Consider the following 27,805-nt stretch of genomic DNA (forward strand, 5'->3'; position numbering starts at 1 on the left):
AAGTTCTGCAATCCTTCAGACATATGTTCTCTCTGACACCCAGCCAAACTGATTGGTGTACCCATGATGTTGACACTGGAGACAGTCTGCCTGTCAAGAGTAAAATCTACAGACAGCCTGATCATGTTAGAGACTGCATCAAAACAGAAGTGCAGAAAATGTTGGAGCTGGGAGTCATTGAGCCCTCAGATAGCCCTTGGGCTAGCCCAGTAGTTCTAGTGCCAAAGCCTCACACCCAGGGTGGTAAGAGAGAGATGAGGTTTTGCGTAGACTACAGAGGCCTCAATGCAGTCACTAAGACTGATGCCCACCCAATACCAAGAGCAGATGAACTTATAGACAAATTGGCTTCTGCCAAGTTCTTAAGTACATTTGATTTGACAGCTGGGTATTGGCAAATCAGGTTAGCTGAGGAAGCCAGGCCCAAGACAGCATTTTCTACCCCTGGTGGTCATTATCAGTTTGTGGTAATGCCCTTTGGGTTGAAGAATGCCCCTACCACCTTCCAAAGGTTGGTGAATCAAGTCCTCACTGGGCTGGATGACTTCTGTGCAGCATATCTTGACGATATTGCTGTCTTTAGCTCCACCTGGGAGGATCACCTGGTCCACCTGAGGAAAGTGTTAGAGGCCCTGCAAAAGGCAGGCCTCACTATCAAGGCCACTAAGTGCCAGATAGGGCAGACACAGGTTGTATACCTGGGCCACATTGTAGGTGGAGGCCAGGTTCAGCCACTGGAGAGTAAGATACACGCCATCAAGGACTGGGCTCCTCCAATCACCCAGACTCAGGTTCGAGCTTTCTTGGGCCTGACTGGGTACTATAGGAAGTTTGTCAGAAATTATGGGTCCATAGTGACCCCTCTTAATGACCTGACAAGCAAGAAGATGCCAAAGAAAGTTCAGTGGACAGCAAGCTGTCAGAAAGCATTCAATGACCTAAAGCAGGCCATGTGCACAGCACCTATCCTTAAGAGTCCAGATTACTCCAAGCCATTCATTGTCCAAACAGATGCTTCTGAGTTGGGTGTGGGAGCTGTTCTGTCTCAGCTGAATTTTGATGGTAATGACCAGCCTATTGCTTTCATTAGCAGGAGGCTGACCCCCAGAGGGAAAAATTGGTCAGCTATTGAGAGGGTGGCCTTTGCTGTGGTTTGGGCCCTGAAGAAGCTGAGGGCCTACTTGTTTGGTACTCACTTCACCATTCAGACCGACCACAAGCCCCTCTTGTGGCTAAATCAGATGAAGGGTGAAAACCCCAAACTGCTTAGGTGGTCCATTTCCCTACAGGGGATGGATTTTACAGTGGAGCATAGACCTGGTACTGATCACAGCAATGCTGATGGGCTCTCCAGGTATTTCCACTTAGAGCAAGAAGACTCACCTGGTCAAGGTTAGTTTATTGTCCCAAAGTTTGGGGGGGGGTCATGTAGGAGAGTAGGGTCTGCAATCCTATGATCACCCAGATTTTTGCTTTTTGCTGCACTGGTTTACGACTTTCCCTGGCTGTGGGCCTGCTAATCAGACCCACAGCCTAGCTGTTCTCTCTATCCAAATTGTACTCAGGTACTGAATTGGCACTGGGCCCTCTCTAAGTCCCTGTACCCAGGGCTGAGGTGCACCCAAAAGTCTCCCAGGGGCTGAAGCATGTATTGTGCCACCCCTGGACCGACTAACTAAACTGACACAACTGGCTGCACGACAGCTGGGGCAAGGTGGTGTACTCACCCTTTGCTTTAGATATAGTATACCTATATCTAACCCTAAAATGGACACACAGATCTCCTATCAGTCACTCCTATGGCAGGCCTTAACAATCTTGAAGGCAGAGTGCTTGGAATCGTGTGAGATGGTGCTCTGGCATGAGCTGAGCCTGTCTGCGGCTTTTGGGAGCTATCCCTTAGCCGTTTCCATGATATCGCATACCATATACTCTTAAGTGCATTATAATCCTCGCGGTTATATGCCAACTCTGGTATCGCTTTATCAAAACATGTCGAGTAAGGTGTCATACGAATTGGAATACTAACCCCTCGCCAATTCTGGCGACGGGGTTAGCATTCCACCCTTCTAGAGGGACACGACATGTATGTAACCTGTAACCCCGGTTAAAGTCAAGCAGAGCCTTAGCTCCACAAAATGGATGCTGCCACCGAGACACAAGTCTGCCCTCCTGCTGCTGGGAGTCCTCCCAGAGCAGGAGGCAAGGACAAAGGGTTTCCTGCCAAGGGCGGTGCCAGCACCGTCCCAGACAGGGTTTTGTGTATTCTAGGTAGGCAGGGCTACAGAGGAAGGTGACTGCAAGTGGCACCCCGGTGCTCACTGTGCATAGGCCGGCTGAAACCAGTTCCAGGGGCACTCCAGCCCCTGGCCTGGGGAAAGCCCGCCAAAGGAGAGGGGTGTAACCACCCCCCTCCTGGTCCCACCCATAGGGCAGGACTTAGTCGCGTGCCAGCCCCCTTTTCCCAGATAAAGGTAGGAGCAGGCCCCCTTCCAAATTAGATCATCTTTGGAATCAAGACACGACTTTCTACGAAAGGACATCAAGATTTCTTCTTCAAGATTCTCCCTTGTGACTAAGGAGTAGTCACCCTGCATCCGCAGGCACCATCTTAAGAACACTGCGGTCTGCTGCAAGTCCTTCCTCCGGAATCCGACTGCCCAGCTCGACGAGAACCGGCTTCCCTGGCACCTCTGACCTCTACCCACCTCTACAGCCAAGCTGAGAACCGTGGGTGCGACGAGACCTCGAGGGACCGGCCATCTTCAAGACTGCACGACTTCTTTCCAGCACGACCGCCGAGGGATCCTCTGGTGAGTGCTTTGGGGTCCGAGAAGCCCCGACCCTGAGCAGCCCCAGCACCGAAGTTCAGCCTCCCAGCATCTCCACGATCTGCGTGGGGCCCTTCTGCTTGCGACTGCTCACCGCGTTGTTTGGCTACTAGCCCGCTGGCTTGTGGCCTTCTTAACGACGCCCGACGACATCACTGCTGCTGGTCTGGTTGCTCCAGACAGGCCCTTGCTCCCTTCCAGAAGAGGAGCACCCCGGACCCTCCTGGTCCACTCCAGACGCCATTTTAGGTCCACCGCGTGGGCTTGAATTTGCCAAGACTTGTTGCCCCAATCCTGGGTCCAGCGACGTCGACAGCATCATCCATCGTGGGACAGCTCGTACCTCCATCCTGGTCGCCGACAACGCCTCCTGGTCCGTGAGACTGCAGAGCACAGCGTCGCCCACTCACCTTGTCGAGGTGACTACCATCCGGTGCCCTCCTGGTGCCCCCTGACTACTGGCTAGTAGTCACGAACTTGGTCCCCTCTGCTTTCAGGTGTCATCCATCTTCGATCCAGGCTTGGATCACTCGAACAATCTTCACTGGTCGCCTGCCAGCAACTCCCTTCCTTCAGGCTCCTGGTTCGTCAACGAAGAATCCCGACGTCTTTTCAGACCTATGCAGCTGCAGCCCCTGGGCTAGGTAACTTCGGCATTTCGGTGCCCCAGCATAGCCTTACTATCCAAGGGTCCAGATCCACTCTCGTTTTTGACCTACCTAGTCGGGTTCGCCCGAGAACACTAACTTTGTGAACACTAGCTTCCATAGGCTTTTTCCCGCCTTCCGCGTGAGAGTTCCCACTCTGCACGTGGTGTCCCTAGGCCTCCTGCCCCTAACCTGAGTGTTCAGTATTGTAGGCCTAGCGTTCCTAAAGCCTCTGAGAATCGTTACTTACCTGCTAGTAATTCGCATTCCACTTTTAGAGTATATGGTTTTTCGTGCCCCTCGGGCATTCGTGTAAATTGTGCGACTTAAAGTATTTTCGTAAGAGTTTTGTTGTGTGCTTAGCTCCCTGTCTCATAAAGAGCCAGGGTAGTCTTGTTATAAATAAATACACTGTTTATTTTCATAACAACTTGTGTGGTGTCCTTTCACTGGGTGTTCAAGGGGTAATGTGATGGTAAAACAGCTGGCTTAACACGCCCTCTAGAGTCTTAGCCTTAGACTGCTCGTATCCATGCTACTAGGATAACTGGTCTATAAGGTTGACTTACAACCAATCATCAATAAGGGTTGTTTGGACTGATATATAGTGATCACTAGAATAGTGAACACTGCACATCAGGCCAACTTCTCACAAGTTGCAACACGGAGAAAATGAGTTAATGTGCAGTACAGGAAGGAGGGTAAAATAGAAAGTTAAACTTGACCTTCCTGCAGAAGTTAGTTTCGTTTTGTCCTCTGTGAATTCTCCAAGTTAAAGACAGCAGATGCAAAGACTGCTTCTCTTCCTCCATAAAACGGTGAAGTGGAGGGCAGAGATATTATGCGCCAGGCGATTTTGAAGCACTGAGAGAGTCTGACAGTCTGGGAAACTTCAAAAAGCGAAGTACTCTGTTTATAGGAGATTGGACTGAACGTTTGGTACCGTAAGTCAATGTGAATGATTTCAGAGTCAGGTATACAGGATTAACATCAACATGAAGGGGTAAGGTGATAGCACTATTGTGGGTTAGGATGGAGGCATAAAGGGGATAGTGAAATCCTGAGACAGGAATTATTCAAAAAATGGAACAGGAGATACAGGAAATGTTGAACATCTGACAGGTGAGGAGACATCAGCTGCACGTGAAAGCATAAGAGAGGGTGTTAAGGAAACTTTGGTGAGTATAGCTCAGAATGTGTAGCTTTTTGAGATTGGTCAATGGGGAGAGAAATAAAAAGGGGCAAAATGAAAGAAAGTGAAGGACTGAGACGACTTATGTGATATTAGGTGATAGCAACTAGGCTATCATACTTTCCATTGTTCTATACTATTTGCAAATCTTTCTGAACCCTGCATCTCAAGATACTCTCTGATTCAGCTAATGTATTTTTGATTGGATTTTAATAACGTATGTTTGCTTGTAGAGAAGTAAATTTATATCAGCATGAGATTTTCCCAACTCTTTGTGTGATGTATTAGCCAAAGGTCAGATGCCTCTCTTCCTATGTTTGCTACAGGTAAAATGTCACGAGATGTAATTTCCTGTGATGTCATGGGATGGGTCAAAGGTCTTGTTACGTCACTTCCTGCGACATCATCTTGAAGTCAGAGGCTATGTGATGTCACGTCCCCTACTCCTGTCATTTTGGTGAATTGACAACCATGCTCGTGGGAGAATCCCCCCCCCCGATCCCCTTTATGACGGTCAGTCTTACAGACCTTTCAAATGTCACCAGCCGACACTGTCTCTTTCTCTTCTGGGCATCACCCCCTTCAAGAAGAATGTTGACCCTGAGCACTCACTTTGGTTTCTACAGAATTTCCAGATATGATGGAGGCAGATCTGGTTTGGATTATTTTCGTCATCTTGAGGTGAAACTACTGGAGAAGCTTCCGGCCGTGAACCTGTAGTGAGAGCAAGAGTAAAAAATAATGAAAGGGAAAGAAGAAAATAGAATAATTTAAATAAAACTACCATAGGCCTATGGCTTTCCAATTCAGATAGAGTAGATGAATGTGTAGAACATGGTTTATTCATCCCCCAGAATATGAATGCCATCATGACCCCCATTCGGACCACGATCTCCTTGCCTTCTTTTTAGAGCAAACTTCAATCGTTTATTTCTTGACCTTCACATTTGCCCAGTGTCTTGATGCCCAAAATGTGGTCTTTCTCTCTTTTACTCACTATCCCTTTCACAAAGTAGAGATCTGATTGCTGATGTGTCTCATGCTTCTCCCTCCAAGGGAAATATTTTTTGTCAATTTTTGCACTAGACATGGACTATATAACTGCCCCTGTATTGCGTATGTTTGTGAATGATGATCACTTCCTTGTAACGTTATTGTCTTATTAGCTACTGTGTTCATTGTGTATATGTCAGATGCCTGGTGGCCCGCAGTGCTTGGAAACACCCTCCCCCCCAACACCCACTGACCACGCACAAAACCTCACCATCAACCTGGACTCCTCACTCTCAATGAACCGCCAGATCAACACTGCTTCATTCTCCTGCTTCCACACATTCTGCCTACTTTGTAAGATCTTATAGTGGATCCCCACTGAGCCTAGGAAAACCGTCACACATGATCTCATCAGCAGCAGACTACACCAGCACCACCCAGAATCTCCTAAAGAAACTGCAGAACATCCAGGACTCCTCCGCCAGACTCATCCTGAACATCACAAGCTACAGCCACGTCACTGACGCCAGAGAGACCCTCACTGGCCACCTTTCAACAAAAGAATTACATTCAAGCTCCTCACGCACGCCTACAAAGCCCTCCACATTGCTGGACCTGCATACCTCAACCACCACACCTCCTTCTACACTACCAGCAGACAACTGCGCTTTGCCCAACTGGCCCTGGCCACCATCCACCGGAACTGCAAGACGACTGCTGGAGGAAGATCCTTCTCCTACCTACCTGTGTAGACCTGGAACTCTGCACCTTAGGCAATCTCCATAACTGCTGTAATTCAGTAAGGATCTCAAGACCCGGCTCTTCGACTGAAGTGCAGATCCACCTTATGGGTGAGTAGCCAGGCTTTATAAAATACTGATTGATTGATTGAAGTGCTCTGATTACCCTTGTATGAGCCATATAAAACTATACATACACAAATAAATACAATAAATTCACCATGCCTTTAAAACAACTTGTTCCACTGACTTTAGAGTCCCACAACCCCTCCTCTGCCATTCCATGTATGCCCTATGCAGTCTACTGTACTCCCATGATTTCCACTTCCTTGGAACCCCTGCTAGGAATGACTCTGCTAAACTGCAGCCCAGGCATTTGTCACTTGCATTCAGTATTAGTGTAGCCCTTTTTGTTCTTTTTTTTATTATTTATATATAAGAATACAATCACAACCACTGTTGCAGGGTTAGCCAAAAATGGCAGTAGTCGTTTGTACAATGGTGAATATACAGCCAGCCCCTCCTGCTTCTACTTTGAGAGTGAAAGAGAGGTAAGAAGGAAAGGACAGAAAAAATAGTGGTGAAACAAAAGAGGAATAGGACAGGCATGTAGAGAGGTAAAGTCGCTTAACATAACTGTTGTAAATAGATGTCTGGAGCCGGGTATAATTTAGGTTGTTTTATAACATTGGGATCAGCTGTACATACTGCATTACATCTGACACTCTCTCAGGATGCTTGAGTCTGCATGCAAGCCCACACAGGTTATGTTGGGGAACCACACTTTTGCGCCGAGGGCTGGTAAGATGTTTGTGCAAACCAACTGTTTATGGAGGATCATAAGAGTCTAGGTAAGTGTCCAGCACTTTCCACATCCCCCTCGAGGAAGCTTTCCAGGGTGAGTATTGTAGCCAATATTGTCCGCTCCTCTAAGATGTGTGACCCAGTTGATCCATCCTTTGTAGCTAGTTTTGCTTGTGTCTTTCCAGTTGGTTAGTACCATTTTCACAGCTGTTGTCAGTAAAAGGTCCATTAGGTCTTTATCTTGCTCAGTCCTCAAATTCGTGCATTTAAATGCCGAAGTGAGGGTGGGGAATTCCATTGCTAGTTTGCACTCAAACACATTATTAATGAAATCAAAGGTTTTCCCCCAGAATACCTTGAGAGTTGGGCATTGGAAGATAAGGTGTGCTAGGTACCCGTTCTCTTTGTTACAGTTCCAGCAGAGTGAATCCTCCAAGAGGTCTAATGAGTGTATTCGAGCTGGGGTCCAGAATGCCTTGTGAAGCATCCCAAATTTAGTTTGTGCTAGAACTGGGAAATCTAATTACGCTAGCCCGAGGACCAGAGAGTGGCCCATTCATGTTCATTGAGTGGGGACTGTTTGTCCCAGTAGGCTATTGTTTTTTCATTAAGTTTGTTGGTTTTGGGACGTAGTAGCTTGTAGAGCTGCGAGACTTGGTGTCCTAGTTTGTTAATGTTTGATACATATCGGAAGATTGAGGGTTGGGGGATAGTTAATTTCTTCTTTGATAAGGCTGCTCTTATTTTCAGTAACCTATAGGGTTCGATGTCTTTTAGGTGGTATCTTGATTTGAGGTCGGAGAAGGTGATGGAGTATTCCCCATTTTCGAGTTGGTGCGGGTAGCAGATACCTTTCTCTATCCAGGTATCAAAGGTAAGGCTTTTCCCTTTGTACCTAAAGTTGCTATTCACCCAAAGTGATTCTGTCTTAGACCCTTTGATGCTAACCTCCATCTTCTTGTCTACTTTTAGAAGTGCGATTTTTGTGTTTTTAAATATAGGTTTGGATGAGTTGGGATAGGTATTTGCTGTTAGGAGGGCCAGTGGGCTCAGATTGTTCAGGATGGCTTTCTTTACCTGAAGATATACTGGTGTATAGTCGGTTGCCGGGGCAACCCAGTATGTTCCCTGTTTTGCTAGAAAGGCTAATTGGAACACCCTAAAGTCTGCTAGGTTTACCCCTCCTTGGGTTTTTTCTAATCTCAATTTCCTAATGCTTCTTGCCTTCTTCCCGTGCCAAAGGAATTTAGTGAGCATGATATCGACTTTCTTGTGGAAATCTCTGTGAGTAGGAGTGGGAGCATGCTTATCAGGTATTTGATCATTGGGGTGATCATCATTTTGATAGTTTCAATTCTTCCCCACCAAGTTATGAATTTTGGGCAACAGGAGTCCAAAGGAAAATGCCACTTACCAGTATGCATCTGTTCTTGACATGTAGAGCTGCAGATTGTACACTATGCATAGATCGCCACCTAGTGTTGGGCCCGGATGTTTGCAGTTTGTTGTTGTCCTGAAAAGTTCTTTGAAAGTCACGAGATAGGTGACTCCTCCTTAGGACCACATTGCGCATGGGGATCGGCAGCGCCTTTTCATTGTAGTGTAGAGTGTTTATTACGTCACTACCGAACTATATGCCTAGGTATTTAATATGCCCATCTCCCAGGTCAGCCCCGAGTCCCCTAGAATGTCTTGTGTGCAGTGCATGTTTAACGGTCTACATTCAGATTTATCCTTGTTTAGTTTATACCCTGATAGTCTGGAGTACTCTGCTATTGTGGTCATCAGAGCCCCTATTGAGGACTTCGGTTGTTCTGTTACGATCAGTATATCGTCTGTGTAGGCGGCTAGTTTCACTTCAGCTCCATTGATATTGACCCCTTTTATTCTAGTGTTTAGCTTCATGTCTTGGATGAGGGGTTCAAGGGCCAGTAAGAAAAGTGCTGGTGACTGTGGGCAACCCTGTCTAGTTCCATGTTGCAGTGTAAAGGGGTCAGAGAGTGTGCCGTTTACTGTGATACGGGCTGATGGAGCCCTATGTAGGGCCCCATCAGCCCGTATATAAGCCACCCCTCAGGTTGAAGGTCTGCATACAACGCTCAAGGAAGGCCCAGGAGACCTTATCAAAGGCCTTCCCGGCATCTAATGCTATTGCTACCGCCGGTTCTGGTTTAGCGGACACTTGTTCCAATATATGGCAGAGAAGCCGGGTATTGTCGCTAGACATACGGTTGCGCAGGAATTCGACCTGGGAGTTACTTATTAATTTGGGGAGGACCGTATTTAGTCTGACCGCCAAGATCTTGGCATAGATTTTACAGTCCACATTGATGAGGGATATGGGTCTGTAATTTTTTGATAATAGGTGGTCTTTACCCTCCTTTGGGATGACTATTATATTAGCCTCTGTCATGGATTGAGGCACTTCCCCTTTAGTTGCAGCCTGGTTATAGACCTTTTTCATGGTTGGTTTAAGCTGGTTTAGGAAGGTCTTATAGAAATCTGTTGTGTACCCGTCTGGCCCTTGGGCCTTATTTTTTTTCAGTGAATTGACTACCATTTTAAGTTCCGTGCAGTTAATTTCCTGACCTAGCCAGATTGTGTCTTCAGTGCTTAGTTCGGGAGCCCGATTCTGTCAAGGTATTTTGTGCAGTCCTCTTGGTTGAGGTTCTGGTCATTCCTATAGAGCTCTGAGTAGAACTCTTGGAATGTCTTGAGGATATCCTTGTGTCTTATGTGGGTTTTATTGTTCGAGTCTGTGATAGATGACACCGAAAACTGGTTGCATTTGTGTTTTAGGTAGGAAGCAAGAAGCTTTCCCGCTCTGTTGGCTTCGCATAGGTCAAGGGCTTTGCACTTATTGAACCACTACCCTGCTCTCTCGCTCAGGATTTTGTTATATTCATATTTATTCTGTGTTAGTTTTGCTAGGAGCTTGTTGTCTTATGTGGCATTTGCATGGTCTAATTCTAACCTTTTTATCTCCTGCTTGAGTTGGGTTAATCTCAGGTTTGTATTCTTGTTTATTTTTTACTTAATTCTAATTATTGTGCCTCTGACAGTTGCTTTTAGGGCATCCCATAGGGTGCTGATGCTAGTCTTGGAGGTATCATTGTGATTTAGGTAGTCCGTTATGGCATCCTCAATCTTTTTTTTTTGTTTTCGGGGTCTGATAGAACTTCACAGTTAAATTGCCACCTCCTGGGAACGGCTTCGTTGTGGTACCCGCTTAGTTTTAGGCTGGTACATGAGTGGTCCGAAACTAGTCTTGGCGCTTTTTCGGAGTGTTCAATTAGCTGTGTGTGTGTTCCTGAGATAAATATGTAGTCTATCCTGGTGTAGGAATTGTGTAGGTTGGGGTACAAAGTGTAGTCCCTAGTATCTGGGTGTTGTAGCCGCCATGCGTCTTTGAGGTTGAACTTGGAGCAAATGTTTTGGAGTGAAGCATGCAAGTTGGTGGGGTGGTATTGGCAGGAGGATTGCCTGTCTGTTATGTGATCTAGTGGGATGTTAAAATCCCCCGCCACGATCATGAGTTCTTTTTGGGGAAAGTTTTCTAGTGAGCGTGACACCTCCGCCTAAAAGGTGGGTCATCCGCATTGGGGCCATATATGTTTGCTATGTGGAACCATTCCTCCCCCCTCCTCAGATGTGTTATTAGAAGTCTGCCCTCATTGTCGTGGGAGTGAGTGTCTATTGTTATGTTTGAACGTTTGGATATTAGGGTCAGGACCCCTCGCTTCTTTTTGTCAGATGGTGAGCAAGCAATCTGCGCAATCCAATCGCCTCTGATTAGTTTGGCATCCTCCATGGATAGTTTGGTTCCCTGTAGGAGTACTATATCGCCTTTGGTCTTAGTTAGGTAGTCTACTATCTTCCGGCGTTTAACCGGGTGATTCAGACCTTTGACATTTAGGGATACTATGTTGAGGTCAGTTGTCAGGGTGAGTGTGTTGTTAAGAGCCAACAGCTATAGTGCTGTGGCGATTCTGTATGTCCAACACTCAGGTGTATCTAGCCTTACATATATTTCTCTATCCAGAAGTGGTTCCCCCCAATTGTATTCGTCTGGGTGTCTACCCCCATGCGTTGGCTTGCAGGATTTGTCAGATACCATATGTAATGAAAAACAAAGGTGTGAAATACAGAAAAGAATGGAAAATACAGAGGACAGAAAACTGAGAGGTCCTAGTGCGGATTTCACCCCCCCCACACACACTATCCCCCCCACCCCCGGAATTACTCATATGTCAGAGGTGCGACTGCAGGATCGCCGTTCCGCCTAACTGAGAAATGTTGTCGGGTAAGTGGCGTGTATACTTCCTTGCATGCATTATTCCTTAAGGTGCACATGTACCTATATGGCATTATGGGTACAGTCTAATTGTTCAAAAGGATACGTTGCTGTGCTTCCAAATGCTCTTTGGAGTTGGCTGGTCTTCATCTTTGCGAACTTGTTGAGGGCAGTTAGCGAATTTGTTGATGCTTGTTAGCGTCAGCGAAGCGAGGTAGGTGTTGTGTCGTTTTGGGGTAGATGCCGTTTTGAGATAGGTCTTGGTATCAATTAGGTAGATATGGTCGCAGTTTCTTTGTTGTAGTCGCTCTCTTAGGGATACGGGTCACCCCGTGTTCGGTTCCGGTGATGGTCCTCTCTTCGCAGAGCCAGGTTGTGAGGTTTCCATGTCTAGAGCTGCTGGACCGTCCAGGAAGTTCGCCAGGTCTCTGGGATCGGTGAAGAATTGTTTTTTGCCTTTATCTATTATCTTGAATTTTGTGGGGGCCCAAATGACAATTGGATATTTTTACTCCTAAACACTCAAGATGATGGATGGAATGTTGCACAATGGCAAAACATTCACCCCCAGTCACAGATCTGGGTTTAATCCATCGTTATTTTTCTCACCCAGCCACCCCAGTTCAGACATGGCCATATGCAAATCAGTCTTGACACTGTGCCTCATGGGAACAGTCCAGCCCGAACTGTCAAGCCATGTCTTCCTTACTTTCAGTTCTTTTTTCCGGCTCCTGCAAGCAGGACCCTGGAGCATTGAGCTCTCCCTTTTCAAGGGTTTATTGGTGATATTTTTACTTTTTCAAAGTTATTTGAGTACTTTTCTTGTAGTACTTTGCTGTTTCTTCCTGTTTGTCTTGGGGTGTACTCTTGATTGTCGAATATGCCTGCATTATTCGACAAATGCCCTGAGTGTTCCAGGAAGAAGGCCAAGTCTGACCCACACGAGGTGTGTATCATCTGCCTTCCTGCATCCCATGTCCCTGAGGAGTGTGACATCTGCCAGGGTTTCTCTAGCAGGACCCTGAGGGATAGGATGAAGATCAGGCTTCAAGGCCATGAAGACAGAAGACGGAATGCTCAAGGTGGGTCTGGAGGGGCTTCATCTGCCCATGCTGAGGCCTCTGGGGGGCTCCCCAGGGGCAGGAAGACCAGCAAACGTCCCCATTCTCCGTCGACGTCGATTGCACCGACCACGACGTCGAGAGGGATGACTGCAGTCTGTTTCCCGTCTCCCCAGGGCTCTGGATCGAGGCGACGTCGACGCTCGACGTCGAGGGACCTGAACAGGCCGCCGTCGAAGTCTCCAGTGACGATTTCGTCGTCGTCTTCGTCGTCGTCGTCGAGTATTCGACGTCGAGAGGCCCGGCGTCGGCGCTCGCCGTCGAGGCGACACCGCCGTTCGCCGTCGGCGAAGAGGAGAAGATCGTCGTCGAGGGGATCCTTGACGTCGAGGCGTAGAAGGTCGCCGTCGAGGCGTAGAAGGTCGCCGTCGAGGCGTAGAAGGTCGCCGTCGAGGCATAGACGGTCGCCGTCGAGGAATAGACGGTCGACGTCGAGGCGTAGAAGGTCGACGTCAAGGCGTAGAAGGTCGCCGTCGAGGAGGCGAAGCTCGCCGTCGAGGAGCCGACGCTCGCCGTCTGGTCGCAGTTCTTCGACGTCGAAAAGGCGCGGAAGGAGCTCTGGCGCCAGGAGTCAGTCTGGCAGGCGTCGAGGGCCTATGGAAGACTCTCCAAAGTCCCAGCCTAGTAGGGAGGGCGGTTCATCGGGCTCGGTGTACTCTGTGGTGTATACCCCTACTAGGCTGTGACGAGGAGGACCCGGACTCGGGCCCTCCTAGCCTACCTGTTAATATCTCCCCTCTTTTTGCACAGCATACAGACGCCTGGAAGACACCAGCGGACACGACCTATGACCCCGGGATGTATAAAACGGACCCATGTTTCTTTAATTGGGCGGAGCTGGAGCCAGACACCGCCCACCTACTGCAGGTAAAACCCAGCCCAGAGTCCGCTCAGGTGTGTGATACACCCGGAGGCGGAGAAGGAGAGTGTTGGCGAGAGGACGGAGCGGACGGAGCGGACTGGAGATCGAGGAGAGAGGGAGACTGGTGGACTGCGGAGGAGAGTCAGGAAGAGCGAAGGTCGGAGGAGGCGAGAGGAGTTCCGAGGACGGAGGAGGCGACTCAGGGAGAGCAGAGGACGGAGACATCAAGGGAAGCAGAGCGGAGCCCGGAAGGAGCAGGAGGCAGAGACCGAGACTCCAACGACAAGCCGGGAGGCCAACGGGATGGCGCATCGCCCAGCCACACTTCCCGAGAAGTGTGGCTAGAACAGGTACGGGCTCGCTTCACGGGCTGGGCGGGACGGAGGTGGAGTAAACCACCCTGAGGAGCATTCGGCACACCTAGTGTTAAACCCCCCCCTCACTTATCGGCACTGAGACAGGGTTTGTAAATAGCACGTGTGTGTCCTCACTACCCCCCCTTATCAACCGGCAAGGCGGAGCCGGACTAACGCTGGTGTCCTTTTCTTCCTGTCGGCTGCTGAACCATCGTGGACAACGGCGGAAGATCGGCCTACGACTCCCAGAAGACACCGGGAGCGGCGACTGGGAACCGCGAGAAGCACTACAGAGGAGATCGACGACCCCCTCCCATTCTACCGCCTACCAGTGCAGAAGAGGCGTCTGTACAAATCAATAAAACCCACTTTGCCAAGTACCCCGTTGTCAGTGAGCCTTTTTGAATTCCCAGGCGAAGTGCCACATAGGCCGAAGACGGTTACTCCTCCACCTCCTCCTCCTCCGCCGAGAGGACGTCCTCCGCGGACTCCCACTCCACCTCCACTTCCGCCTCCTCCGCAGCCTCAACCGCAACCCCAGTTGCCGGCTGACAAGCCTCCTCCGGTTCCTCCGAGGAACGGTTCGTTGGCACGATTTCCTACTCCTCCTACGGGGACCCCTCGGCCGAGGGCTCCATCCAAGCCAAAGTCTCCCGTCCCGGTGGTACCGGCGGGGCGACCAAAGCAGAGGAAGTCGCGATCCCGTTCCGGATGGAGAGGGAGGCCGCGCAGTCATCGCAGGTCCTCTACGAGGTCAAGACGGCGCCACAGGAGGCGCGGATCACAGTCCTGCATGGACTCTTCCAGAACCAGGTCCTACTCCCCGACCTTATCGGACTCCCCGGGGACAAGGGTATCTCCGGTGGATGATATCAGCTCGTTCCAGGAGGTTCTCTTGAGAGGTGCTGCAAAATTGGGAATCACGGTGATGCTTCCTACACCTACGACGTCCGTGATTTTTGAGTCTTCACAAGAAGCATTTGTCTCGCCCTCTACTGCCGCTCGTGCCAGGATTGGTAGAGCCAGCGGAGGAGCTGTTCCTTACGCCTGCAACGACGAAGGCCGCTACGTCCCGTCTTTTGAAGAAGTATAGGGCTCCGGATTCCGACCCGGCTTTTCTGAGGATTGACCCCGTTCCGGACTCCGTGATAGTGACGGCGGCCAGAAAGCAACACTCTACCTCCCCGTCTTCTACCGTGCCTCCGGATAAGGAGAGCCGATGGATTGACTCAAATGGCAGGAAGGCCTGTGAGACGGCCTCTACGTCCATGAAAGCCGCTAGCGATACGGCTCTGCTAGGGCGGTATGATCGTGACCTGTGGGAATCCCTCCAGCAGTTCGCGGACCTCCTGCCTCGTGATAGGAGGGAGGATTTCCTGGAGATCCAGTAGGAAGGGATGCTGGTCTCGAACCAGGTCATCAGCGCAGCCGCTGATGGTTCTCTTTTGGCGGCCCATGGGATTAACCAGCGACGCCATGCCTGGCTCAGGCTCACATCACTCAAGCCGGAGGTCCAGCAGCGAGTGGCTAATCTGCCCTTTTTGGGGGAGACCCTGTTCGGAAAACATGCAGATGATGAGATGGCCCGCATGAAGGCGGAGGCCGAGACTCTGACGGCTGTGGGCTTGGAGAAGCCCAAAAAAAAGAAAGCCTACCGCCCGTTCCAGAGACGGTTTGGGGCGCAGGGCAGAGGGCGAGGACAGGCTTCGGGACAGCAGCAGCAACATCCGCAGCAGTTCCGAAGGCCCTTTCAGAAGTGCCAGAAGGGTAGAGGAGATCAGCAGTCCTCTACAGCGAACAAGGGCGCGGCCGGGTCTCGGCCCTGAGCTGTTACTTCCCCTACATCCGTTACCCGCTCTGGTGGGGGGAAGTGTTCGATTTTTTCCGGCAGAGTGGAGAAAAATTACTCAGGACAAGTGGGTGCTGAATATTGTTTGCAATGGATACAGTCTTCGGTTCACCAGCCCGCCTCCATCAATTCCTCCAGTCAGCTCGCAGTTTCAGCTGCGCGAGCTCCAGGCGGAGGCCGATATCCTGTGAAGGAAAAGGGCGATAGAAGACGTACCTCTGTCTCAAAGGGGAAGTGGTCTGTACTCCCGGTTCTTCCTGGTTCGCGAAAAGGACAAGAACGAGTTCAGGCCCATTCTGGATTTGCGACAGGCAAACAAGTGGATTCGCAGAGAGAAGTTTTGCATGCTGTCGTTGCATCAGATTTATCCTCAGCTGCAACAGGGAGTCTGGCTGTGTGCCATAGACCTACAGGATGCATACTTCCATGTGCCCAAGCACAGGAAGTTCCTGCGATTCCAAGTCGGCCCAATCATTATCAGTACACAGTACTGCCATTCGGACTGAAGTCTGCGCCCAGAACATTCTCGAAGTGCATGGCAGTGGTAGCCGCACACCTAAGGAAGAACAAGGTGTTTGTCTACCCGTACCTGGACGATTGGTTGATCACGGCCTCCTACTTCTCGGAAGCTCAAGCGCACTTCCAGAAGACGTGCGTTCTCTTGAACAAGCTGGGATTGCACATCAACATGTCCAAGTCTGTGCCGACTCCGGTCCAGTGCATCCAGTACTTGGGAGCCTCCGTCAATACGCTGTCAGCAAGCATGTCTCCTTCGGAGGAGCGACAGTTATCACTCCTTCGGAAGGCTCAGGCTCTTATAACCACTCCATCTACAACAGAGAGGACGGTGTCTTCTCTACTGGGATCGATGGCCTCTTGTATCTTCCTCACGCCACACGCACGGCTGCACATGAGACCATTGCAGGAGTGCTTGGAGGATCAGTGGGATCAGAGGAAAGGATCTTGGGACGACAGGATATGACTGTCTCTGCATGCTCTTCAGTCTCTGAAGTGGTGGTGTTCAGTGGAGAACCTCCTCAGAGGGATTCCCTTCCACAAGGACATTCCCACGCAGACTATAGTGACGGATGCATCTCTCCACGGCTGGGGGGCGCACTCAGGAGACCTACAGATTCAAGGGACGTGGTCCCCGACGGAGTCCACGTACCACATCAATTTCCTGGAACTCAGAGCTTTTCACTTGGCACTGAAGGCCTTTCTTCCGTCCTTTCGGACCAACTCTCTGCTTGTTCAGACGGACAATACGACCACGATGTATTACCTCAACAAGCAGGGGGGGTCGAGATCGCGCACTCTGTCGCAGGATGCACAAGCGATCTGGCACTGGCTTCTGGCCAGAGGACTGACGATAACGGCTACCCATCTGCCAGGTGTGCAGAATGTTCAGGCAGACGCACTGAGCAGGCTGATTCAGGAAAACAGCGAATGGGTCATAAACGAGGAAGTGCTAGGAGAAGTCTTCGCAAGGTGGGGGACTCCAGACGTAGATCTGTTCGCCACAGCCGAAAACAGCAAATGCCGAGACTTCGCCTCCAGGTACTACCAGCCAGGGACGCTGGGGAATGCGCTATGGATCAACTGGTCGAACAGCTTTCTGTACGCTTTTCCACCCATTCCCCTGATTCCGGCGGTGCTCATCAAACTGTCCCAGTCCAGGGCGCGGATGATCCTGATTGCCCCGGAATGGCCCAGGCAGTGGTGGTTCACGGACCTGCTTCACCGGTCACTCCTTCCTCACATGCGGCTGCCGTGCAGGCCGGACCTTCTCATGAAGTTCGGGGGGCAGATGTTGCACTCCAACCTCTCGTCTTTGAGTTTGGCGGCATGGCTCCTGAGATAGTGCAATATGGCCATCTGAATCACCCAGAAGATTGCATGGACATACTGAAGGAGGCTAAGCGACCTTCCACTAGGACTTCTTATGCTTACAAGTGGAAGAGGTTTTGCATCTGGTGCAAGTTTAAGAACTATGACCCGACGACATGTAAGGAAGATGTCATCCTTCCATATCTTCTACATCTGGCGCAGCCTGGCCTTAATGTCCATTCCATTAAGGTTCATCTGGCTGCATTGACTGCCTACAGGAAATGCCCTTCACAGACTTCCTTCTTTCAGATCCCTGTGATCAAAGATTTTTTGGAAGGCTTGAAGAAAGTGTTCCCTCCTGTCCGGCTTCCTTGGCCTTCATGGGAATTGAATGTGGTGCTGTCCAGTTTGATGAAGGAGCCTTTTGAACCTATCCATAAGGCTTCGTTGCAGCACCTGTCCTGGAAGGCAGCGTTCCTTGTGGCCATTACATCGGCCCGCAGGGTGAGTGAAATTCAGGCGTTGTGTTGCCAAGAACCTTATACTGTATTTCATGCTGCTAAGGTTGTTATGCGTACTCACCCTAAATTTCTTCCTAAAGTTATATCTGACTTTCATGTTAACCAGACCATAACTTTACCTTAGTTTTTTCAAAATCCTTCCTCAGCAGCGGAAAGGTCCCTGCATTCCCTGGATGTCAGGAGGGTGTTGAAATGTTATCTGGATAAAACCAAGGATATTCGTAGGTCAGACCAATTGTTTATCAATTATGGATCAGTCAGGACAGGTCTTGCTACCTCTAAACAGTCCATTTCTAGGTGGATTGTGCCCTGTATACAGTTTTGTTACCAAAAAGCTGGTAACACCTTAGGGGGTAAACCTAAGGCTCATTCCACCAGGGGCAAAGCTGCGACGACTGCTTTGCTCCGTAATGTTCCAATTGCAGAAATCTGCAAGGCGACCACTTGGAAGTCGGTCCATACCTTTGCTAAACATTACTGCCTGGACACAGATGCCACGGCAGACGCTCAGGTTGGGCAAGCTTCGCTGCGAAATCTGTTCGCACAGTAGTGGTTATATTTCTCTTTTCTCCATCGCCGCTTTGGTGTGGGGATGGGGTTGCCATTCTATTCACTAGATTATGACTATACACAGAGATCCCCTACTACAGAAGGAGTAGTTTCTGTCCTGTAACTCCAGTTCTGTAGTAGGGGTATCTCTGTTATAGTCATAAGCGCCCGCCCGCCCGCCTCCCCGGTGGAGAGAGATATTCATGTAAAGGAATGCTACAGGTCTGGCGTGTTACGCCTTCAAAAATAACTGAATGTAAAAGGGACCTGCAGTGCATTCTGGGATACTGGGAAGTTCTGGAAGGTTCTCTTAAAGGCACAGTATCCTGTTTTGAGCCACATAATGGCAGCCTATGGGGCTTGTCTGTCCAGGTCTTCCTCTCTATCATTCCAGAGGGGTTTTGCTGTTAAAGCAAGGGAAATCAGGACAGGCTTTGCTGTTTGTGGATTTTTGGTGGAATTTGTAGTTGAAGTACTGGACAGTGTAGCCTGTGGATATAGGCTGCATTATCTGTCTTTAAATTCTCTCTTAAGTGTCTGTGCAGTTCTGCATTTTTCGACACCGTAAGAAATTATTTTTGATTGCTCCGGGGTCCACGCACATGGGCGGGACAATTCACTAGATTATGACTATAACAGAGATACCCCTACTACAGAACTGGAGTTACAGGACAGAAACTACTCCTTATTCCCTATCCTAGAACGCCCCCCAGCGCAATGCGTTGTAATGGTTTGCGTTGTAAAAGTTGCGTCGTAAAGGCACTGTGTTAGAACAGGCTATTTCTGGTAGGCTAAGGCTGATGCCAAAGCCAGGCAGAAACCACCATTCTAGTTAGGGCAAGAAGTCACATGCCAAGATAACCCCTGCTCACCCTCTAGGTAGCTTGGCACGAGCAGTCTAGGCTAAACTCGGAGGCGATGTGTAAAGCATTTGCGTCAGCGCACAACAGCCACAACATACTAGGCACACCACAAAAGAGACTCCACACAAGGTTATATTAAAATAACTTTTGTATTGTCAAAACATATCAGATAGAAATCACACATGTACATTGTGCCAACTGGCACGGCAATATTCACAAGGGATTATTTACACAGGACAGGGCCCCATGGGCCGCTGTCATAATCAGCACTTTTAGAAATAGAAATAGTACTTATAGAACTTAGAATAAAAATGTATAAAATCACTGTAACACAAAGTAACAGTTATAGATCACATCCAGTAACTACTGGGGACAGGTAAGTACCACCTACGTAACCCTAACCCCTTAGGAGACTGTCACGCAGGGGACCAGGACCTCACTAGGACCACCTGTACTAAAAAGAACCACCTAAGTATCACACAGCATTTAGGGGTCTAAGCAAGAACACATTACCCATGATGTATGAACCACATTCAGAGGAGTAGTAAAGGAAAACCACCTAAGTATCACACAGCGTTTAGGGGTCTAAGAAAGAACACATTACCCATGATGCATAAATATACATTCAGAGGAGTAGTAAAGAGAAACACATTATGTATAAACCTACACATTCAGCGGTGTTAAGAATAAAGCACATGATGCAATACGAATACATTCAGAGGTACCAGAATACTACAGTAGAGCAAAAGTCACATGATGTCCAAAAACATTCAGAGGTGCAGGAATAAAACATGATGCAAGGAAATACATTCAGAGGTGCAATAACCATACAATTGCGCAAAAACTCACATCAGCCACCACCTGTGGCAGTCCCTAGGCCAACCGGCCTTGTTGGGGCTAGAACGCCCTGAGTCTAAATGTCAGGGGCCTAAACGATGCAGGGGCCCACTACTTGCTGGGCCCCTGGGAACACTCACAAGGGCCTAAACGCTGCAGCTGGCACTAAGTGCTGCGCAGCTGTGACTGGCCGGGCACCTCTATGCCATCTCTATCCCTCTCAGGGACTCCTTCTCCATCTTGCGCCTAAACGGTGCAGCTGCCCACTAATTGCTGGGCAGCTGGAGAAAAACTGCGCCGGGGCCCTCACTGGCCCTCAGGCGCCCACCGCGCCATGCTGGAGCCACACAGGCTCTACCAACACCTAGGTCCACGTTGGAGCCACACAGGCTCTAAACTGCAGATGCCCCTGGGGAGACTCGTGGGCTCGAGCCAACGGTGGGGCGACCCACTGCCATCCGGGGCCGCCCTAGCTGCACCAAAGTCAATTATGCCCCTACGAGCCTCTGGGCTCGCCAAACAAGTTGCGGCCCCTTGAGCCTCTCTGGGCTCGCAAAACGCTGGGGCGACCCACTGCCCACTGGGGCCGCCCTTGAAGCCCTCGTGGCTTTGCGCTGGCAACAGGCGCGAGCTCGCGCCACTGGGGGGGGGGCGGACACCGTCAACGTGTCCCGGCGCCCCTCCCCTCTTCTGCCCCACTCTGCCCAGACTCACCGGTAGCCCATCGCGGGCGGGGCGACGGCAGGTCTCTGTTCACTCGAGGCTCTCCCTCCATGCGGGGAGCCTCGCGCCGGCCTTCTCTCTTCCTCGCCGGGGCTCCCTCCGCACACGGGAGCCCCCAGCAGCAGGCCACGAGTCTTCTCCTCTCTGCAGGGCTCCCTCGGCACACGGGAGCCCTGCCAACCGACCGCCTCTTCTCCTCGGGGCTCCCTCAGCCGAGAGGAGCCCCGCGAATGGCCGCCATCTCCCGCGCCTTCTTCTTCCTTCCCGGGGCCGCCTCGACCAGCCAATCCTGTCGCGGCCCCGCTGACGAGTCTCCTCTCCTCCTCCAATCACGGCACGACAAGGGCCATGACGCTGCGCCGCACGGGCCTATCCCGTCGCGGCGTTGGTGAGGGGGCTCGGCTCTCTCAGCCAATGAGAGCGCGGCGCCTTCGGTTCTCTAGGCAGTTCCAAGCCCGGGCGGCGGCGGTGAATGGGAGGCAAATGCTGGGTGGGCACCGGTTTCTTTAGCAAAGAATAAATCGAGGTAGGCACTCGATCGGCTCAATCAATCAAATAACAGAACACAACAAAGCGCTCCTAAGCGCTATGGCCAAGGATAAAGCGCTCCTACGCGCTAGGGGGAAATCAAGCGCTCCAAAGCGCTAGCAAACAGGCAGAGCGCTCAGGGGGAAGCTCAGCGCCTCCAGGCGCTAGAAACACAGTTCCAGCGCTATCCACAGGAAAATGCAGCTCATCCATGCTGCCAAAGCCCCAGAGCTTCCCAGGGGGGCAAAGCCAAGTCCCCCCATCAGGAATCCAGGGGCTGGGCAGGACTCAGGGATTCCCCTGAGCCCAAGCAGCAGCACGCCCCTGGCAGATTCAAGTCAGAAACAAGAACAAATTCTTATACACAGAAAAGGCTTTGAAGTCTTTTGAAGTCTTTGTGTAAGCAAGCCCTAAGCCCTGGGTGTATCTGGTTTCCCTCTCCTGTCAGCCTCAGGTCAGAGGTGACAGTGGGCCATCAGGAGGGAGAGGCAGCAGGGTGGGCTGACAGGCACAGCCCAGCACCACCAGAGCTCTTCCCTCCCATCCGTGACAGCAGATGGGGGCCTTTCATCTACGGCTGAGTCAGACCCCCCTTTCCAGGGCCCTGCAGACCCCGTCCTACTCACCAGACAGTCCATCTACCAGCAGGCCCAGGCACTCCTGGGCCAGGCCCATCAGCCAATCACGTGCCAGCAGACTCACTACACAACTATGCCAACTTCTAAAAGTGGCGCTTCTAGACTAGACACAGCCATGCCGCATATACCATTCTGCAGCATTCATTCTCACAAGTTCACACATATCAAACTCGACCCTGCACTCCCCATGCATCAGGAATCTACCATGAGCATACATATTCCCCATTCATTCCTATGGGAGGGCAGGTCACTCACCATCCATACACAGAGAGCACACGCACTTTACACTGTACCACAGTGAAAAAGTGCGCAGAGGCCTAAAATCACCAATCCAGGTTCCAAAAACAGGCTAGGAAAAAGCAAAAAGTCACGGGGTGAACCTGCCCAAAGGACCGGGTCCAACACATCCCCCTTCCAGCCAAAACGCAGGGTAGACCAATCACTACACTGATGGTCTTCAAAGCTTTGGGCGACAAAACAACGGACACGGGCCTGCACGGCAGGGCCACCTTCCAGTTTTTCGCCACTCTGAACCCACATAGATTTCCCTCAACAACAGCTCTCTGGCACATCTAGGATACCCCACTGGTACACACTAGTCATCCACAGTCAGGACCAGGCCCTAGGCCATCCAAAGATCACAGGTCCCAACCAATCCACAGAGTGGGGGCAGTAACCCCTGGCACACAATAGCCAATCTCCACTCTCTCTCTCAGTGTAGCTACAACTACCACTGATCCAACAACCTAGGGTCCACACCCCCAGGCTGACCAGAGGTCACGGGCAAGCTTGCCCCAACCTACCTCTACTTCTGAGTTTCCGCACCCTCACAGGGAAGCACTCACCAGAACACAACTCAGGACCTCACTCCATCACTGGTCTGGAAACTATTTCACTTCTGAGGCACAAAGCACACAGCACAGTCCCTCTTCAAGCAGGTGGGGGGACACAGCACACAGCAAAGCCCCCTTTCCTATACCTTAGTGGAAACAACAAACTGCAGGTGGGCCCCAGAACACACAGCAAGGGCAGCCCCCTCGGTCTCTTCAGCTGATTCACTTTGGTAGAGTTCCTCTTGACCTAGAAGTTTCCTAATCTCCCAACCTAGGATCTAAACCCTCAAGTTGCACCGGGGTCAGAAGTACACCGTCCTTCTGCACCCCCTTCCAGTTCCATGACTACAGGCCCAGTATGTCTCAGGCTAGACAAAGCACACGCCAGCGGCGTATCAGCGACACACTCTCCTCCAGTACTCCCTATCACAGGGTGATTCTCAATATGTTCCAGGCTAGACAGAGCACACGCCAGCGGCGTATCAGCAACACACTTTCCTCCCACCGGGGTCAGAAGTAAGGACACCGTCCCTCTGCACCCCCCTCCAGAGTTCTGCACCCTCCCACCTTGGAGCGGTACCCCTGGAAGCCAACAACCGGTCAGGACACTGATTACAGATGCCCTTCCCTCCAGGTCAGGCTGAACCTGAACCTGAACCTGGCCTCTCCCCTCCTCGGGGAACAACCTCCAGAGGCCCCAAAAAAATGGTCAAGCACTCTAGACGGTCAAATGCCCAGCGAACCAGGACTTCTGCACCCTCCACTTAGGAGTGGTACTGCCCAACACCAGGACCGCCGGAGTTCTGATTACAGACACTCCCCGTCCTCTAGACATAGGAAGATTCTCCTCAAATGACTTGTAAGTACAGCCTAGGCCCCTGACCTGGCGCTCCCTTAGGGAACCCTCCAGGCCCTGAGACAGGGTTTCGGGCCAACGTGGGACACACCGTCCCACCATCACTCCGCCTCCACTGAGACAGGACGTGAGCCCCTACACCCCTACCATCCTAATGGGACCTAGCTGGGCTACACATGAACCTCTTCACCTACACAGGATCATCAGATACACAAGCCACTACTTTTAGAATCACTTTCTAATGTCTCTGCACGACATCCAGCACACCGCCAGACATCCACCTCACGTGCAAGCTCCTTAAAAAACTCACACAACTCCTCCAGTTCAACACAGCACTCATCCACACACTCCCCCTCCAGACTGGTGAGGGGGCTCGGCTCTCTCAGCCAATGAGAGCGCGGCGCCTCCGGTTCTCTAGGCAGTTCCAAGCCCGGGCGGCGGCGGTGAATGGGAGGCAAATGCCGGGTGGGCACCGGTTTCTTTAGCAAAGAATAAATCGAGGTAGGCACTCGATCGGCTCAATCAATCAAATAACAGAACACAACAAAGCGCTCCTAAGCGCTATGGCCAAGGATAAAGCGCTCCTACGCGCTAGGGGGAAATCAAGCGCTCCAAAGCGCTAGCAAACAGGCAGAGCGCTCAGGGGGAAGCTCAGCGCCTCCAGGCGCTAGAAACACAGTTCCAGCGCTATCCACAGGAAAATGCAGCTCCTCCATGCTGCCAAAGCCCCAGAGCTTCCCAGGGGGGCAAAGCCAAGTCCCCCCATCAGGAGTCCAGGGGCTGGGCAGGACTCAGGGATTCCCCTGAGCCCAAGCAGCAGCACGCCCCTGGCAGATTCAAGTCAGAAACAAGAACAAATTGGAAGGGAACACAGCCCCTTCTTATACACAGAAAAGGCTTTGAAGTCTTTTGAAGTCTTTGTGTAAGCGAGCCCTAAGCCCTGGGTGTATCTGGTTTCCCTCTCCTGTCAGCCTCAGGTCAGAGGTGACAGTGGGCCATCAGGAGGGAGAGGCAGCAGGGTGGGCTGACAGGCACAGCCCAGCACCACCAGAGCTCTTCCCTCCCATCCGTGACAGCAGATGGGGGCCTTTCATCTACGGCTGACTCAGACCCCCCTCCTCCAGGGCCCTGCAGACCCCATCCTACTCACCAGACAGTCCATCTACCAGCAGGCCCAGGCACTCCTGGGCCAGGCCCATCAGCCAATCATGTGCCAGCAGACTCACTACACAATTATGCCAACTTCTAAAAGTGGCGCTTCTATACTAGACACAGCCATGCCGCATATACCATTCTGCAGCATTCATTCTCACGAGTTCACACATATCAAACTCGACCCTGCACTCCCCATGCATCAGGAATCTACCATGAGCATACATATTCCCCATTCATTCCTATGGGAGGGCAGGTCACTCACCATCCATACACAGAGAGCACACGCACTTTACACTGTACCACAGTGAAAAAGTGCGCAGAGGCCTAAAATCACCAATCCAGGTTCCAAAAACAGGCTCGGAAAAAGCAAAAAGTCACGGGGTGAACCTGCCCAAAGGACCGGGTCCAACACACTGCGTGGTAAAAGTTGCGTTGTAAAGGATGTTTCCCATTGTAGCCTAATGCGGGTCCCATTGCAGACAACTTACTACTCGATGTTGCACACCAAAGTCTTCCCCGACACTCCCAGGCCCCTTGAAACATACCCCATAAACAAAGCAGTCAAAACCATCCCAACTCCTCTTCCCCAGGACAGACATCCAACATGGTATCCACATCCAAACCAAAAAAGCAGTACGCATAGCGTCTAAATCAGGTCAGGCTATTCGGAACGTCGATCTAAGAGGTCCGGAAATCCCCCCCCCTCCCAAGAGTCCATCTCCATGCATCAGGTCACCCCCCAAGTTAGCATTACAGATTATTTACAACAAACTGCCCCCAGACTGTATGATCGATGTCCAAGGCTCATAACACATCCCCAGTACCTTACAGTGGCTGCCTTAACGTCCTTATAATCCCATCAGCCAAACACTCCATCTGCTGTTTGTGGCGTGACTACCGGCAAGTCCACCTTCGATAACCCATGAGCACTGCTGGACCCAGGACTCAAATCGCCACTCCTTGAGCGCTCCGATATATTGCTGGAGGGGCTGACGTCTCCCTGGCTGATGGCCGCCACCGCCAACACAGCCTTGTTTCGTTCTTGCTGCCAGCCTGCAGGGGAGCCGGGTCGCTGCGTCGGTGATAAGATGGGGGAGCGTCGTCGAGGTGAGGCCGTGGCCGAGGCGTCTTCGCCAGATTCCCCTCTGGCCTCTATCCAGTCCCAGGTCGCTTGCGGCGCGAGGAAGACATGCATGGTCCCCTCAGCAGTAACTCTCAATCGGGCTGGGAACAGCATTGCATAAGGCAGGTGTAGCGCCCGTAATTTCCGTTTAACCGCTAGGAATGAGGCCCTTTGCCGCTGAATGTCCCTGGTGAAATCCGGGAAGATCATAACTTTACTGTTGCCGATTCGCAGATTCTGCAGCTCCCTCGCTTTCTGTAGAATATGGTCTCGGTCTCGGTAGTGGAGGAGACGTACCACCATCGGGCGCGGTTGGGCCCCAGGCCTAGGCGGGCGTGTTGGAACCCTGTGGGCCCGTTCCAGGGCATAAAATGCGGAAAGACCTTCCGGGGCCACCTCCGCCCATAGCCAAGTTTCCATAATATGCACAGCATCTGGGCCCTCTTCTCGCTAAGGAATACCAACTATACGGAGGTTGTTGCGTGGAGAACGCCCTTCACTGTCCTCAGCCTGGAGCTCCAACACACGGACTCTCTGCGCCACTTCAGTCAACGATTTCTTCAGGGCATCAATCTCGTCCGGAATGTCCTTTATTGTTGTCTCTGTGGTCGCCACCCGTTCCTTCAGCTTCCTGTGGTCATCTTTCAGGAGAGATAAGTCAGAGCCTATGGTGTCCATCCTTTTCTCCAGTGCCTCTCTCAAGGCCACAATGGCTTGCATAATGTCACTCAGGGAGGGGTCCCGTGTTTGCGCCGAGCCTCCAGGGCCAGGCGCTGTATCCTCGTCTTCCATGGTGTGCCCCGGATCATCAAGCCGTAGCGCTTCAAAGCCCTTCTTTCTGTTCCCTCTGACCATCTTGCCTGCGTGTACCAGCGGATAGGCGCGACACCCATCTCGAGGACCAGATGGACACTGGCGGCAGGCAGCACAATTCAGACAGGGGTACTCGTCAAGTGTGGGGCACTTGCGAGCTGCGACCCTCTGTAATGAGGCCCTGCGTTAGGCAGCGTTATGGCCGGCCCAAGTCTCCGCCGCAGGATTCACCCCGGGGTACGCCAATCTTCGTCCTCCAGTCGCGGTCCCACAAGGCTTGTAGATGTAAGGCGGTGGCCACTCACCGCTCGACACTCCACAACTTCCTCACCTCTCCTTGGCGGCCGAGCACTGCAGAGGGGCCCGAGTAGAGAACTCCTGCGGGTCGGAGTGCCACTTCACGATCCAGCGTCTCGGCTTCCCGCTCGCGCCACCAACTCCAGGGTCAGGACACCTCTCCTCCCTCCACGCCAGCAGGGCGCACGGTGTCACAGTCTCAGCCAGCGGTCGGCGGCCTCTTGGGGTTTGATAGGCTGCAGTTAGTGTGTCCGCATATGACACCCCGGTACCATCAGGCCGACGCTATCTTGGGGACGGGCAGCCCCTCAAGTATCCCTTAGTGGCTGCGCACTGGTTTTCTCCCCAAACACCTCGCCTGTTGGGGGCGCGCCGGCAACGGCCTCACAAACTCCACTCACCCCGCAGCGAATCTCCGCGGTCCGGGGCCCGCTGCATGCAGTTTCAGTAGTAGGCGGGAAACTCCCCACTCTCAGTCCAATGTCCCCTGCGAGGTGTCAGCCCCCGTGGCTCCAGTGCCCGAGCGCGCCCCTCAGCCAGAAGTTCTCACAAG

At 51.5% G+C, this 27,805-nt stretch overlaps 1 protein-coding gene across 1 annotated transcript in view; it reads right to left on the reverse strand.

The window, feature by feature from the left end:
- Nucleotides 1-27,805, reverse strand: part of LOC144807727 (protein mono-ADP-ribosyltransferase PARP12-like) — a 332,204-nt gene that overhangs the window by 225,888 nt on the left and 78,511 nt on the right. The window contains exon 5 of the mRNA XM_078673397.1: nt 5,283-5,384. Within this exon, the coding sequence (XP_078529523.1) occupies nt 5,283-5,384 (102 nt within the window). The remainder of the gene's footprint in view (nt 1-5,282; nt 5,385-27,805) is intronic.

Source organism: Lissotriton helveticus, chromosome 1_1 (genome assembly GCF_964261635.1).
Source record: "Lissotriton helveticus chromosome 1_1, aLisHel1.1, whole genome shotgun sequence".
Taxonomy (NCBI): Eukaryota; Metazoa; Chordata; class Amphibia; order Caudata; family Salamandridae; genus Lissotriton; species Lissotriton helveticus.